This window comes from Hylobates moloch, unplaced genomic scaffold, assembly GCF_009828535.3.
Source record: "Hylobates moloch isolate HMO894 unplaced genomic scaffold, HMol_V3 SCAFFOLD_22, whole genome shotgun sequence".
Classification (NCBI taxonomy): domain Eukaryota; kingdom Metazoa; phylum Chordata; class Mammalia; order Primates; family Hylobatidae; genus Hylobates; species Hylobates moloch.
In genome coordinates this window covers 32,831,283-32,845,937 of record NW_026652297.1, presented here as the reverse complement: position 1 = coordinate 32,845,937, position 14,655 = coordinate 32,831,283, and the positions used below count along the sequence as shown (strand labels likewise).

At 38.5% G+C, this 14,655-nt stretch overlaps 1 protein-coding gene across 1 annotated transcript in view; it reads right to left on the bottom strand.

The window, feature by feature from the left end:
* Positions 1–14,655, bottom strand: part of ELP3 (elongator acetyltransferase complex subunit 3) — a 99,739-nt gene that overhangs the window by 31,451 nt on the left and 53,633 nt on the right. The window contains exons 11-12 of the mRNA XM_032143507.2: positions 3,787–3,877; positions 1,181–1,246 (exon numbers count right to left, since the gene is read on the bottom strand). Coding sequence (XP_031999398.1) covers positions 1,181–1,246; positions 3,787–3,877 — 157 coding nt within the window. The remainder of the gene's footprint in view (positions 1–1,180; positions 1,247–3,786; positions 3,878–14,655) is intronic.

The window sequence follows — 14,655 nt, the reverse complement described above, 5'->3', positions numbered from 1 at the left end:
CTTTTGTCTCAAAACTGTCAGGTGCTCAATGGTTTGGGTTTCATCTTCTAGTCCTTATCGCCTCCACTGAAACCTATCTTTGGGGAAGAAAAATGTGATGCTGGTTACCTGCACCTTGATGAAATTTCAAGGAAGTATGGCCTCCCACAGGGCACTTAAATATTATGCATAATTATGGGATAAAAATGTTAAAGTTCAATCATGGAGGGTAGCTTTTGGGGGGAAGCTTTGTGGTAGCAGTCAGCACAGGCTTTTGGCTCTTCAGCTCATTGTATAAATATGCATGCACAGAGAAAAGTATACACGTGGACATGGCCACACGCAGAAACACTCGGTAGATGGGGAGATGGTACCCAGAGCAAGGTGAACAATTCAGACTAACACATATTCCTTCTCAACAATGTTTGCTAAATAACAGCACAAGAATTTGGCAAATTGTGTTGGGTCTACTTTTTCTCTCAAAAGGTCCTAAATGTGAAAAATGTCAATTAACTGATTCATGCTGAGAACACAAACATCAATGCAGAGATCATCTATTCTAGCCTTTCTCAAATGGGGTTCCACGAGAGAATCAAATCCTACAGAAAATCTGGCATACAGCTAGACATTACGAGTATAAGAGAAAAGTTAATTCATTACATATCATGAATGCCTTAAGGCATTATGCTTAATTTTTGTGGAGCCTGTGGATAAGGGCTCATCTATTCATTTGCTTATCATCATTGGGCAATGGCTGAATAGTTACACATAAAGAGAGAAGCAGCTCATACTATGCTCTTCCCAAATGTGGCTCATAGTCACAGGGGACTATTTACAATTGAATTTATTTTAAATTAAAAATTTAGTTCCTCATTTGTACGAGCCACATTTCAAGTGCTCAACAGTCATCACCATATTGGATATTGGATAGCTCAGATCATAGAACATTTCCAACACTGCAGAAAGTTCCATTGGACAGTGCTAATCTAGAATGAGGTTCAGACTTCGTTTTCCTAACCTGGCTCTTCTAGAATTCTCATATTTGGCTTTCATGGTTTGACACCAGTATCTAATCCTTCATTAGTCTCTGCTCTTAGTTATTCACTCCTGGGGCTCTGTCCTTGGTTAAGAATATGTGGGCCCAGGGTTGGCAAAGATCTAAGGACAGTACCTAGGCCCTCTATGACATGAAGAGACTAACCTGGTATGGCCGTACTTTGTGATGAATTTCTTGGATTCCAACTTCTCTGGTTCTCACATCTCGACACTGTCAAAAAAAGTGGTGGGAGTGGGGTGGGGGGGTGGGAGGGGCACAAATATAAAACTGGTAACTAATTCAATCTTTATTTTTATTTAAACCTCTCCACCAAACCCTGGGCTCAAAATTAAGTTTGCATATAACTTACAGTGAGATAAAAGAGCTGAATTTCAAAATAAAACTACCTTTAATCAATCTGAGGATGGGGAAACCACAGTAGGAATGTATGAAGTAGTACAGCAGTGCTTTTAAAATAAATTTAGAATTCGAAAAAGATCAATATACAATATAATCTTAGCAGTAAAGAATGTAAATCATAAAAGTAAGAAACAGGTTTGCCTAGGGGATATAACTATCTGAAAGTACAATCCAGAAGTATGTATATAAAGAGTAAAAAGTAAATTCCTAAATTTTTAAAACCTCCATTTTATCGCAGTTAACATTTTTAGCATCACCATATTTGTATCATTTTAGGAACATCCAAAAAGTACATGTTGAATGCAAAAGGAACTGTGAGGAAGGAAGAGAAGAAGAAGAAAGAAAGAGGAGGAAGAGGAGGGAGGGAGGGAGGGAGGGAGGAGGAACCTAGAGCCATGTATTACATACTCTGAAGCACAATCTCAAATGGCTCTTTGAATATCTAAGAAGGCATGGAGCTGCCTGCAGACAATGCCAATGCAATGCCTGGTCTGCATGGCCAAGCATCTGTGATGTGGCTCTCACTTCTATTCCACAACCCACAGTGCATGCTACGCTACCAGACAGTTACGATTACATAATCCTTTTCATTATTATAAATCACTGAAATTATTCAATTATATATCTTATGGTGTTATTTCCCCCCAATAGAACAAACCATAAACATTTTCTTCCAGTAAGAAAAGATCACTGTGGGAAATTTGATGATGTCACATAAGCTTTTCTACTAATAGTATATTTATGAAGGACTGCTATATATGTACAGAACTCCAAGAGAAAAATAAGAGCTCATTATTCAGTTCTAGAAAACTAAAGCTACTTCCACACCCCAGGAACTAGCTCAAGATAATGCTTTGCTGATGTAGAGTCCATGAATTCTAGTAAACAAAAACTATACAGCAGACTAAGATGATCAATCTCTGTAATTATTAATCTATTTAATGTAGCTGCTGTCCTTTCACTACAGTAGTTCTATATAGTAGCTAGCATGGGAATGTATTACTGTTCCATGTTCTTAATGAACATCTGCATGCTGTTTCTCTCTTTTTTTTTTTTTTTTTGGCATGCTTTTTTAAAGGCAGAGATTGGTGTGTGCTTATTTTCTGCTCAAGATGTTGCCTATAGGAACTAGACATATTTTGGCTACGACTGAATTCCAGCCTTTGGACTCAATCCCAGCTACGACTGAATTCCAGCCTTTGGACTCAATCCCAATTAGCTTTAATAGAGGCTAACAAGGCTTATGAGGGGTAAGGGTTAAAGAAGATGGATGGATAATGAGATTATTGGGATAACCAGGCCAGGTCAGTCACTTTGGCCTTCTTGAAGGTCAGTGGCCTTCTTGGAGGCGAGAGGAGATGGAGAACACAAACAGCTGGAGCCTGGGAGGCAAAGCAGGCACACAATCTTGTTTGGTGTCATTTGCTATTTTTCTGGAACATAAAATTGTTCACTTTTTTTTGGTAGAATACGCCAATAATGTTCACAAACTCTCCCCTGAACAATCTTCTGAAAAATTTTCTCCATAATAATTTGAGTGAGAGAATAAAATGTCTTAGGTAAGTCCACAAACACCATATGCAATCCTTGGAACCATGTCTTTCAAAGTGTGGCCCACATCTGAATTGTGCATGAGAACCATGTACCTAGTGCTGGATAACAAACAGATAGGTTCCATCCCAACCTACTGATCCAGAATCTCTGAAGGCAGAGCCCAAGAGTCGGCCCTTGGTCTCAACACCACTCCTGGTTTATCCCTTTAGCAGCTCTAAGAAGTTCCTGAGCACTGGAGTTTCAAACCTTCCTATGACTTAAGAATTTCCCACAGAGACTGTTAAGTTGCAGGTTCTTGGGCTCTTTGTACATCCTGGGCCAGCACAGAGGAGATGTTTAGTAAATATCTGTGAGCGAAGAAGGGACTTTAATGGCCAGAGGGATGGGAGACTGGTATACGTGGGGCAATAGCAGTTTTGGCAATTATTTCATGCACATAATACTTGTCTTTTTGAATGATCATGCTTTCTTTTCAGGAATCACATCTCCTTTTTCTTCAGTCAATAACTGAATACCTAATACTTCAAAAGAAAAACTGTTTTTAAAAACTGGAGTGGGGCACGCAGTTGGCAATCTGAGCAGGCAGAAGAAAGCAGAAGGGAATGAAGGAACAGGAGGCAGCCCCTGCACCACTGGCTTCAGCTCCGACACGGTCCAGTGACTATGCCTTCAGTATCTGGGGGCTTTCTGACCTCACCTGCAAGTCTGGTTTTAGGGGTGGTAGTGGCAAAGTCTTTTGTGTTTCAGATTCCTCTTTTTCTCAACAGTTGTGGCCTGACCGCCATATTTGCTCTTACCTGTGTTCCGAGGTCTTTCATTCTTGCAAGTGCCAGCTCTCTCAGGTTACCATGCTCTACTCCTGAGCTAACTAAAGGCATTGGAATATCCCTGTATACAGGAGAAAAACATAAGCTGTTGCAAAATAGAAATCATTCTCCACAGCAGTAAGGCAAGGATATTAAAAAAATTAAAAAGAACAAAAATAAAAAAGCAAGAAACCTATGAAGCCGACCAGGAAGTCAGAGGCAAAGCCTCCTAACGAGGGGCTTCTCTATGCCTCGGCTTTCTCATCAAGGAAATTATGATCTCCCCTGACCTTCAGGGTTTCTGTGAAAGGCACCTGATGGAAATCACTTTATAAAATTACAGAGTGCTAAACAAATGACTGAATGCCCAATAACCATTTGTAAAGATTTTTTAAGTAAAGAGACATTTTTACCAAATAAATCAAGAAATAAATTTTTTCCTTTACAAAATTTGTTCAACAATGTAGCTTACATTTTCCCACACAGCTGCTGAATGACAAGTAACTGGGATGCTCAAAAGCCTGCCTTAGCCAACAACTGGTCTCAAAAATTAAATCTTTTTTCCTTGTTTCTCAAAAATCTAAGTTAAAAGTGACTGTGCATTAGAGGAATAACAGCTTGCCTAAAGATAAGAGGAAATAAAATTTATTTCCTGGCATTAATACAGCATAAAGTGCCAGGCATCAAGGAAACTTCCATCAAGAGCTGAAGTTATGAGTTCCATTTTAGTTGCTCCAACACTCTCCTCTAGACAAAAATCAGTATCTAAAGATAAAATAGTTAACAAAATCTGAAGCAAAAATATGCTCGGCACATCTGCTTCCTATTCAAAGACAAGTCTCTAATTTATTTTGTCTCCTATGTGGTTGATCAGAGGAAAGATGTGGAGAATATGCCAATTGTCTTTTCTTCTCATTTTGCTTTTGAATCAACTTGAGTCTTTTCCTCTTTTCACTTATCCCTTCAAATGTTAAATACAATTAGCTAATTCATCCATTTGATTTTAATAAGATATTCCTCCAGCAAAAGTATCAAAAGTCAATCAATTAGCTTTAAAAGCTATACAAATAAGTCTGTTAGGCTCTGGAAGCCAGGAGAGTTGCCATGCAAACTCTATAAATCAAAGATAAGTCAAAATTCTTTAAGACAAAGACACACTGGAGGGTTCAAAGTGAGAGTGACATAAAATGTATATATTAGAGTGACCAGAGTTAGCATATATGGCTTACTTACAGTTATCAGTAAAATAAATTTCTATCTTTGGAACTATAATTTTCTTAAAATCAAATACATTTTAAAATTAGTAATCAGATGATGCTAAATGAAGGCTATTAAAGTAAAAAATATGGTTGATTTTGGCAAGGAACATATGTATATTTTTAAAATTTTACTGTTTCAGATTGTATAAGCCAAAGTCTTCTAAATGCCCTTTTTTACCCTGAAATAATTTATAAAGAACTCACAAATATATAAATTATTAAATATATGGCTATACATCATATATATTAAATATGTGGTTATACATCTCATATACACACATATAAGAAATATATAAAACTTAAAATGTAAAACATCATACACGGCACAAAATTAATCTGATAAAGTCAGTGGCAACCAGTGTTAGTGCCCATTACAGGACAAATACATTTAATTCTTGTTATTCATGATAGTTATGCTGTTGTGGATACTCAATTAGTGAATACTAAAGCATTGTCCACAGGGGATATACAGGGTTAGGTTCCTGTGAGCCCCTAAAACATCTTCAACTGATCAATGCATAACCTTGTTTGATGCACGTTTCTTGTTTAAAGGCACCTTATTTAACATATAGATGATTCATTAACATTGAACTCATGGCCACAGCACTATAACTCATGGACAGCGCTATAACTCAAAGCAGCTTACCTAACGCATGTAATTTCTCTAAGTCACACAACAGCCTTCTTGCATTTAGGAACATGAGACAGCATCTCAGGACTACACTTGGGGCAGCGCTCCTCTCTGTGTCCTTAGTTAATTAAGAAGAAAATGAAGAGGTGCGGAATACCATGGATGGCTGGACATGGGAAGAGAGCAGAGGCCTAAAGGTAGGGCTTCTGTGGGCTGAAGGATGACTGTATGTAGGAAACTGGTCACTGAGAAGTTAATTACCCAATGCACCAAAAACCAATTACAAAATCTCAAACCCTTAAAAGGTAACATCAGCTCTGTTACGATAGGTAGAAAACACGGTTTTTAAGAGTCTCCTTTGTAGAATGGACTCAGCAGAGATAATCCAGGACAACGATGTGTAAGAGACTCGCCCACGGAGCCTACCCAGCCCACAGAAGGGGCTGCAGAACTCATCTCTCAACCAACAGGACAACTTCCCTCCATTAGCTCCCCAATCATAAACGATGCTGTGTTGTCCTGCTCTTATCCTATTGCCCCTTCCCTACATCCAAATTAAACTTCCTCCTTACCTATGAAGAAACTGATTTGCTTATTAATCCATATGCACAACTTTATACTTCCTCTTTTCACTGGCACACAGAATTCAAAGAACTGTTCTAATTTCTAAACAGCATACTTTGAAACTTGATAGGGACAAATGTGGACAGGTATTAAACACATGGAATTCATTAATCTGATAAGTGGCAAAGGTAGAAAACATTAACCAAAAATTCATCTAGACAGACTGATAATTTACAATCATAAAAAGCTGAGGCACTTTGGAGCCTTAATTTGACATTAGGGAAGAATATTAGGCCCTTCTTTGGTACTTTAAGTTCTCTGCTGGCAAATGACAATTTGGTTAGGCAGACCCTGAGTCTGCCTCATTATGGAAACTACTAAAGCTTGCAAATGACATGTAAACCCCACAAGGATTTTCTAGGATATGACATCTGGTAAATCACCATAGTCAGAGCTACCTGGATGTTCAGTAATGGTTTCAAAACTAGGATATAAGACCTACACATTAAAAATCCTTTATGGTGCCAAGACAATTCTATGAGAAAATAATAGTCTTTTCAACAAATAGGCAAAAGAATGAGACTGGACCCCTACCTCATGCCATATACGAAATTTACTCAAAATGGATCATAGACCTAAATGTAGTAAGAGCTAAAACTACACAACTGTTAGAATAAAACACAGAAGTAAACTTCATGCTGCTGAACACTTTTTTTTTTTTTTTTTTTTTTTTTGAGATGGAGTCTTGCTCTGTCACCCAGGATGGAGTGCAGTGGCATGATCTCAGCTCACTGCAACCTTCGCCTCCCAGGTTTAAGCAATTCTCCTGCCTCAGCCTCCTGAGTAGCTGGGATTACAGGTGCCTGCCACCACACCTGGCTAATTTTTGTATTTTTAGTAGAGATAGGGTTTTGCCATGTTGGCCAGGCTGGTCTTGAACTCCTGACCTCAGGTGATCCGCCTGCCTCGGCTTCCCAAAGTGCTGGGATTACAGGCATGAGCCACTGTGCCCAGCCACTGCTGAGCTTCTTATACATGATGCCAAAGCACAAGTGACAAAGGAAAAAGACTACATCAAAATTAAAGATGTCTGTGCTGCAAATCATACCAATAAAAAAGTGAAAAAAGTAACTCACAGAATGAGAGAAAATATATGTAAATCATATATCTGATAAGGGACTTGTATCTAGCATATATAATGAACTCTTACAACTCAACAACAAAAAGACAACCCAAGTGAAAAACAGGCAGAGAAGGGACTTCCAGTTTCTGGTTCTGCATTTAAGGAGCTTGCAAGTTGCTACTCCACTTGAACAAGTAGAAGGTCAACCGTCTGAAAAGTCAACAACTCTTCTTGGACCTATAAGAGGGGAAGACACAAGGTAAACTACTGCCCCGGGAGCGGAGAGACAGACAGGCAAATAGAGGGAGTTGTGGCTTCCCAGAGCAGAGATCAGAGACTCCCTAGTGGAAGTCGTGGCTTAACAGAGCAGAGACTCCTGAGTGGAAACTGCTGTGAGAAACCAACACTAAGGTAAGAAAACCTGAATTGTAACTGATGAACTGCTGGAGGCTCAGACAAGTCTGAGAGTTAAAAACTCCGGGTGGACCCACTCACAGGCCAACTCCTACAATATTGAGAGATTTACCTCCAATAGCTTGGCCAGGTCCCCACATTAAATATCAGAGAAATAAACCCTTCTGCTTCTGGCTGGGAGAGGGGAAAAGAAACCATTTTGAAAAATGACCTAGCACTGCTTTTCTTAATAAGGCCTTCCTGCAGGAGAAACTAGTTAACCAGAGCCTAACTGACCTGGGGGAAGGAAATATCCAACTGCTGCCCACTCTAGTCATCCTGTCCTACCTAAGGGGGTAGGAAAAACCGAGAAACCCTTGTGAAGTTCACAGTCCAGAGGCACAGGCTCACTGAAAGACTAAGACCTAATCACAGGACTAGTGAACACTTCTCCCCCGTCATCTTACCATCAGGTTACTATAAGCCTATTTACAGCAATTCCTTTTACCTAGAACATTATATGTCCGACTATGAAGAAAAAATTAGAAGGCATACCAAAAGGCAAAAGACACAACTTGAAGAGACAGAGCAAGAATAAGAAACAGACCAGGAAGTTAAAACAACTATAATGAACACGCTGAAGGCTCTGACGGAAAAGGTGCCAGCATTTAAGGACAGAGGGGAATGTAAGCAGAAAGATGGAAATCCGAAGAAAAACTAAAAAGAAATGCTAGAGATCAAAAAAACCACTGAAACAGAAATAAAGAATGCCTGTGATGGGCTTAGTAGTAGATAAACACGGCTGAGAAAAGAATCTCTAGGCTTGAGATATTATCAAGAGAAACTCTGAAAATGGAAAAGCAAAGACAACAAAGACTGAAAGAAATAGAACAGAATTTCCAAGAACTGTGGGACAATTACAAAATGTGTCACACAGGCCGAGTACGGCGGTTCACGCCTATAATCTCAGCACTCTGGAAGGCCGAGGCAGGAAGATCACTTGAGCCCAGAAGTTCGTGACCAGCCTAGGCAACATAATGAGACCACATCCCCATAAAAAATGGAGGCACACGCCTCTAGTCCTGATTACTTGGGAGGCTGAGGTGGGAGAATGGCTTGGGTAAGAGTGAGACCCTGTCTCTAAAATAAATAAAAGGTGTAACATATGTGTAATAAGAACACCAGAAAGAGAAGAAACAAAATAACATAAGAAATACTTGAAACAACAGTGACTGAGAAATTCCCAGAATTAATATGAGACACAAAACCACAGATCCAGGAAGCTCAGAGAATACCAAACAGGATAAATGCCCCCAAAACCTACACGCAGGCATTTCATTTTCAAACTACAAAAAATAAAAAGATAAAGAACATTCCTGAAAGAAGCTGGGGAGAGGTAGAAACACCTTACATATAGAGAAAAATAAAAATTATATCCAACTTCCCCTAAGAAACCATGCAAGCAAGAAGAGAGTACAGTGAAGTATTTAAAGTCCTGATAGGAAAAAAAACACCCGCCACCAACCTAGAATTCTGTATCCAATGAAAGTATTCTTTCAAAGGATAATAAAGGAGAAAAAAACGCTTTCTCAGACAAAAATTCAGGGAATTTGTTGCTAATAGATCTGCCTTGCAAGAAACGTTAAAAGAAATTCTTTAGAGAGAAGGATAATTATATAGGTCAGAAACTCAGACCCACATAAAGAAAAATGTTGAACAAAAATAAGGGTAAAATAAAACCTTTCCTTTTTCTTATTTTAAAATGATCAAACAGGGTTTGTTCAATAGCAACAATGTATTCAATTATGTATGTTGCTATAGATAGCTTATGTGTGTGTATATACATACATATATACAAATGCTTACTTATGCATGTATTTAAGTGAAATGAATGACAGCAATGACACATGGGACAGGAGGGAGGAATTAGGATTATTTTGTTATTATAAGGTATCACGTTATCTGTGAAGTGAAGTGGTAAAGTGTTATTTGAAAGTGAATTTAGATTAGTAGTAAATGCACATTGCAAATTCTAGGGCAACCACTAGAAAAAAAGAAGTACAAAAAGAAGAATAACTGATATGCTAAGAAAGGAGAGAAAATGGAATAATACATAATGCTTAATTAAAACCACAAAGGGCAGAAAAAGAACGGAAGACAAAAATAGAAACAAAGAACAAGGGCAGCAAAAGCAGTGCTTAGAGGAAAATTTATAGCACTGAATGCCTATATTAGAAGAATAATCTAAAATAAAAAATCTAAATTTCCATCTTAGGAAAGTATAAAATGAGTACATTAAATCCAAAGTAAGCAGGAGAACATAAATAATAAGAATTAGAGTGGAAATTCATGAAATTGAAACAGGAAATCAACAGAGAAACAAATCAATGAAACCAAAAACTGGTTCTTTGAAAAGACCAATAAAAAGTTGATTAGCCAAGCTAACAAAAAAGAGAGGACGGAAATGCCTAGTATCAGAAGTGAAAGAGGAGACATCACTATAGAGCCCATGAACATTAAAAGGATAACAATGGAAAACTATGAACAACTCTATGCCCACAAATTTGATAACCTAGATGAAATGGACAAAGTCCCTGAAAGATACAATCTGCCAAAACTCACAAGAAGAAATACTCAATCTGAATAAGACTATATCACTGGTGAATTCTACCAAACATTTAAGCAAGACTATACTAATTCTCTACAATCTCTTTCAGAGGACAGAAGCAGAGGGAATACTTCTTAGTACTTCTTAACTCATTCTGTGAGGCCAGCATCCTTAATACCAAAACCAGACAAAGAACTTACAAGAAAACTACTGTCTGAGTCTGTTCGAGCTACTCTAACAAAATACCATGAACTGTTTAGCTTATGAACAACAGAAATTTACTTCTTCCAGTTCTTGTGGCCAAGATTAAGGTACTTGCATATTCAGTGCCCGGTGAGGGCCCACTTTCTCACAGATGGTGCCTTCTTGCTGTGTCTCACATGATAGAAGGAATGAGGCAGTTCTCTGGGGCCTGTTTTATTGAGTAACTAATCCCATTCATGAGGGCTCTGCCTTATTAACCTAATCACATCCCAAAAGGTCCCACCTCCTGATGGTAAGGATTTCAACACATGAATTTTTATTTTTTTTTGTGGGGGAGGAACATTCAGATCACAGCAACTACAGACGAACATCTCTCATGAACATAGATGCAAAAATCCTCAACAAAATATTAGCAAATGAAATCCAATGTATCAAATGCATAAAGAGAATATGTTGAAACCAAGTGCGATTTATCGTAATTCATCAAAACAATGAGCTAAAGTAGAAAATCTCACGATATTAGTCGATACAGAAAGTGCATTTGACAAAATCCAACACCCATTCGTGATAAAAGCTCTCAGTAAACTAGGAATAAAGGGGAACTTCCTCAACTTGATAAAGAGTATCTAAAAATGCCTATCGCTAACACCATACTTAATGGTATCCAGTGAGAAAGTCTTCATTCTCACTGAATGTGTCCAGTGTTTCCTCATGACCAGAGGCCATGAATTCTTGGCAGGAATACCAGAGAAATGATGCCCCATCTCAGTGAATAATATAGGCATGCTATATTGACCTGTTTCATCACAGGATGCCCTGGTCAAGACTGTGTCTGCCGGCTATCTACACCATGGTCACCATTTCCCCCTTTACATCTGAGTAATATTTTATGGGGAGAAATGACAATATCATGACGACACCCTGTTCCTCATCAAACCTACAACTACTAGTCTCACATCGACTGATGACTCCTGTCTCTATCACCTTTCCTATAATGGTTGCCAAATAGTGACTACTTCTACCATCCCTTCTATATTTACTAGTTGACCTTGTATGTAAGGAAGACTTTTCCCTTCTTTCCTATTTATCTATTCATTTATGTGTATCAGTATAAACTTATGGATTCCTATTTTATACAAGTTTTTAACTAATATTAACGTTATTTATTTTGTTGCTGACATTAGATTTTTGCCAGTGGGTATGCATTCAGGCTGGTTTCTGGGTCCTTCTGACATGACCCCATCATTCTTTAATTATTTACTTACTCTCTGGAACGACAAGACAGTCTATGTTCATCCTGTATGTTTGCTGCCCAGCCCTGGAAACGGTCATTTTTCTAGGCACTGATTTCTTTTAGTGGAGAGTGGTATTTAGAAACTATGATCTTGGAACTCACTGTGTTCATTACTGCTGGGGTGTTACTGTCTCTAGAACCTCTCAGTATACACTACTAAGAAATATATGCATGCATACACACATACACACACAGAGAGAGACATATATTTATATATATAAACATACACGCTATAACTATTTCTATATATAAATTTTTAAACCCGTAAGTTCATACTGATAATTCCAATACTAACATGGTACCTTGGTGTTCTTTTCAGCTTTCACCTTTTAAATGTCTGTAAATCCCTTCAGGGAGTGAGAAAACTGGCTCTCCTTATCTTTAGGATATCTACTCATTTGCTAAATCAAATAACTTCTTTGCTCTATGTAACTAATCTCCCAACAACTGCAGCTGCCATCTCTGCACTCCCTCCCCTTACCTCTGCATCAGTCAGGTGCCAGGTATGCTGCTGGCCACGCTTTAGGGGCACTGTCTCCACAGGCAGTGGGAAGGGGAGATGGAAAGGCAAGGGGAGATGATCTCTATAAATATTTAATAACAAACTGGTACTTTCAAAAGACATTAAAATTGCAATAGACGTAAACTCTCTAGGGAAGGTTTTACATACAGTGTTGGTAAGCAGAACTGTATGATAAAAAAGACCAAGGAGGCTGCTACAGAATCTGTGGGGCCCGGTGCAAAATGAGAACATGAGCCTTGTGAAAAAAATTATTAATAATTTCAAGACGATGACAGCAGAGCATTAAGCCAAGTGCAAGACCCTATGAGACTGCATGGGTCACATATCCTTGAAGCTGGCCCTGATTACCAGAGAGCACAAGTCAGTGAGGATCTGGTAACACAGGCATTCACGCTGATGCTGACAATTCACAAATGTCCTTAAATTTACGTCTGCCACTATGAGAATGCAACACGGATTCAATGGTCTTTGGTAGTATCGTGCCACGAGTATACCAGATGGAAGTTTTTCCTCATTAAGGAACAGAAATGTGGTAATTGCCAGTTTCAGTGACAAAATCTTTTTCACTGAAAATGAAAAGAGATAATTCTATGTATGCTGAGCATGTTCAATGGACACAGTACTGCAGTACGCAATCTGGACTATATAAGCAGGCATTGTTTCAGTCTTCTAGGAGTTGAAAACCTAGATGAGATAACTGACTGAGCTTGCTACATTCATCTAGGTAGGAGTTAAAATTATTTTTAGGTTTCTCCATTTGATTCAATCTAGTTCCACTTTCTTGGCCTAAAGATCGACTACATACAAGAATATTCACTGTTCTATTTCAATAGGTAACATTTCAAGCTTAGAGGTGCTGATATTTGCAATTTGCTCATCAGAAACCTTTCAAGTGATGTCTAGGCCTTTTTTTGTCTGCAGTTGCTCATACATCAGAAACATGTTTGGGTTGTGAATTGGTATTCCTATTCTAATGTTTCACGATGATTTAAATATCACATCAGCAGATAGCTGTCAAATAGCCTGAGGGCAGCAACAGTTTAATGTGGCTCCATCATGTGTCTGGACAGAATTTTACATTTAATCATTGACTGTACCCTTCAGGGCTAGAACACAGAATCTTCTATTAGGATGCTGCTTCATAAAAACACCCTGGAAGATGTTACTGACTCAACTGTCATAAAACTAAAAAGTATAAATAGTCTTTTTTAAAAAAAGGTAATGGGTAGGGCAGGGCAGGGAAAATAACCAATTAAAAACATCAAGTAATCTATCAGTAAACTACAGTAAAATTTTAAAAGTGTGAAACATTGTGTTCCCACTCAAATTATCTTCCTTTCCTCCATTCTCCCTTCTGATACCTGCCTAAGTTCCTTCTCGGCCGGGCGTGGTGGCTCACGCCTGCAATCCCAGCACTTTGGGAGGCCGAGGCAGGCGGATCACCTGAGGTCAGGAGTTCGAAACCAGCCTGGCCAACATGGCGAAACCCCATCTCTACTAAAAGTACAAAAATTAGCCGGGCGCAGTGACAGGAGCCTATAATCCCAGCTACTCAGGAGGCTGAGCCAGGAGAACAGCTTGAACCTGTGAGGCGGACGCTGCAGTGAGCTGAGATTGTGCCACTGCACTCCAGCCTAGGTGACAAGGGTTAGACTCCGTCTCAAAAAAAAAAAAAAAAGTTCCTTCTCCACATAAACCTTGTAAGTTCAGCTTCACCAGTCAAGTGTGTTGCCTGTAATTGGTGGAAGCTGCCACTAGGTGAACCTCCATAGAGGCTAGGCAGATTTTCTAAAGGCACAGAACAGAAAGACACAAATGATTTTCCTTTACAATGATTTAAAACAAAAATAAATAAACTATAATTATTAAAAATCATCTGGACTAAATATCCTGGGAGACTTTTCTCCTTTGCCAGTGGTTTCTTCCTAGCAAGACATAACTAATATCAAATTAAAAAGAGTCAGGGTGCTTAACTGTAGTCTTAGACTAACAGCAATTTTCTACAGTCTCAGAATTGCTCTAAAACTTTAAGGCTGAAGCTAGAAAAAAACATTGCTGAGTAAAATCCCCATGAGTCTCTCTTCCCAAATCAGAAAGTTTCTCAGCCACTTGATGCTGTGTAAACACTCAGCCTTCTCATACACATTTGGCTATAAAGTTTAAGTTAGCAATTAACATTTTTCTGAGCACTTTTATTTCAAAATTTTACTATCTAGCTTTTGATAGGTTTCTTTTTTAATTTTTTTTTTTTTTTTTTTTTT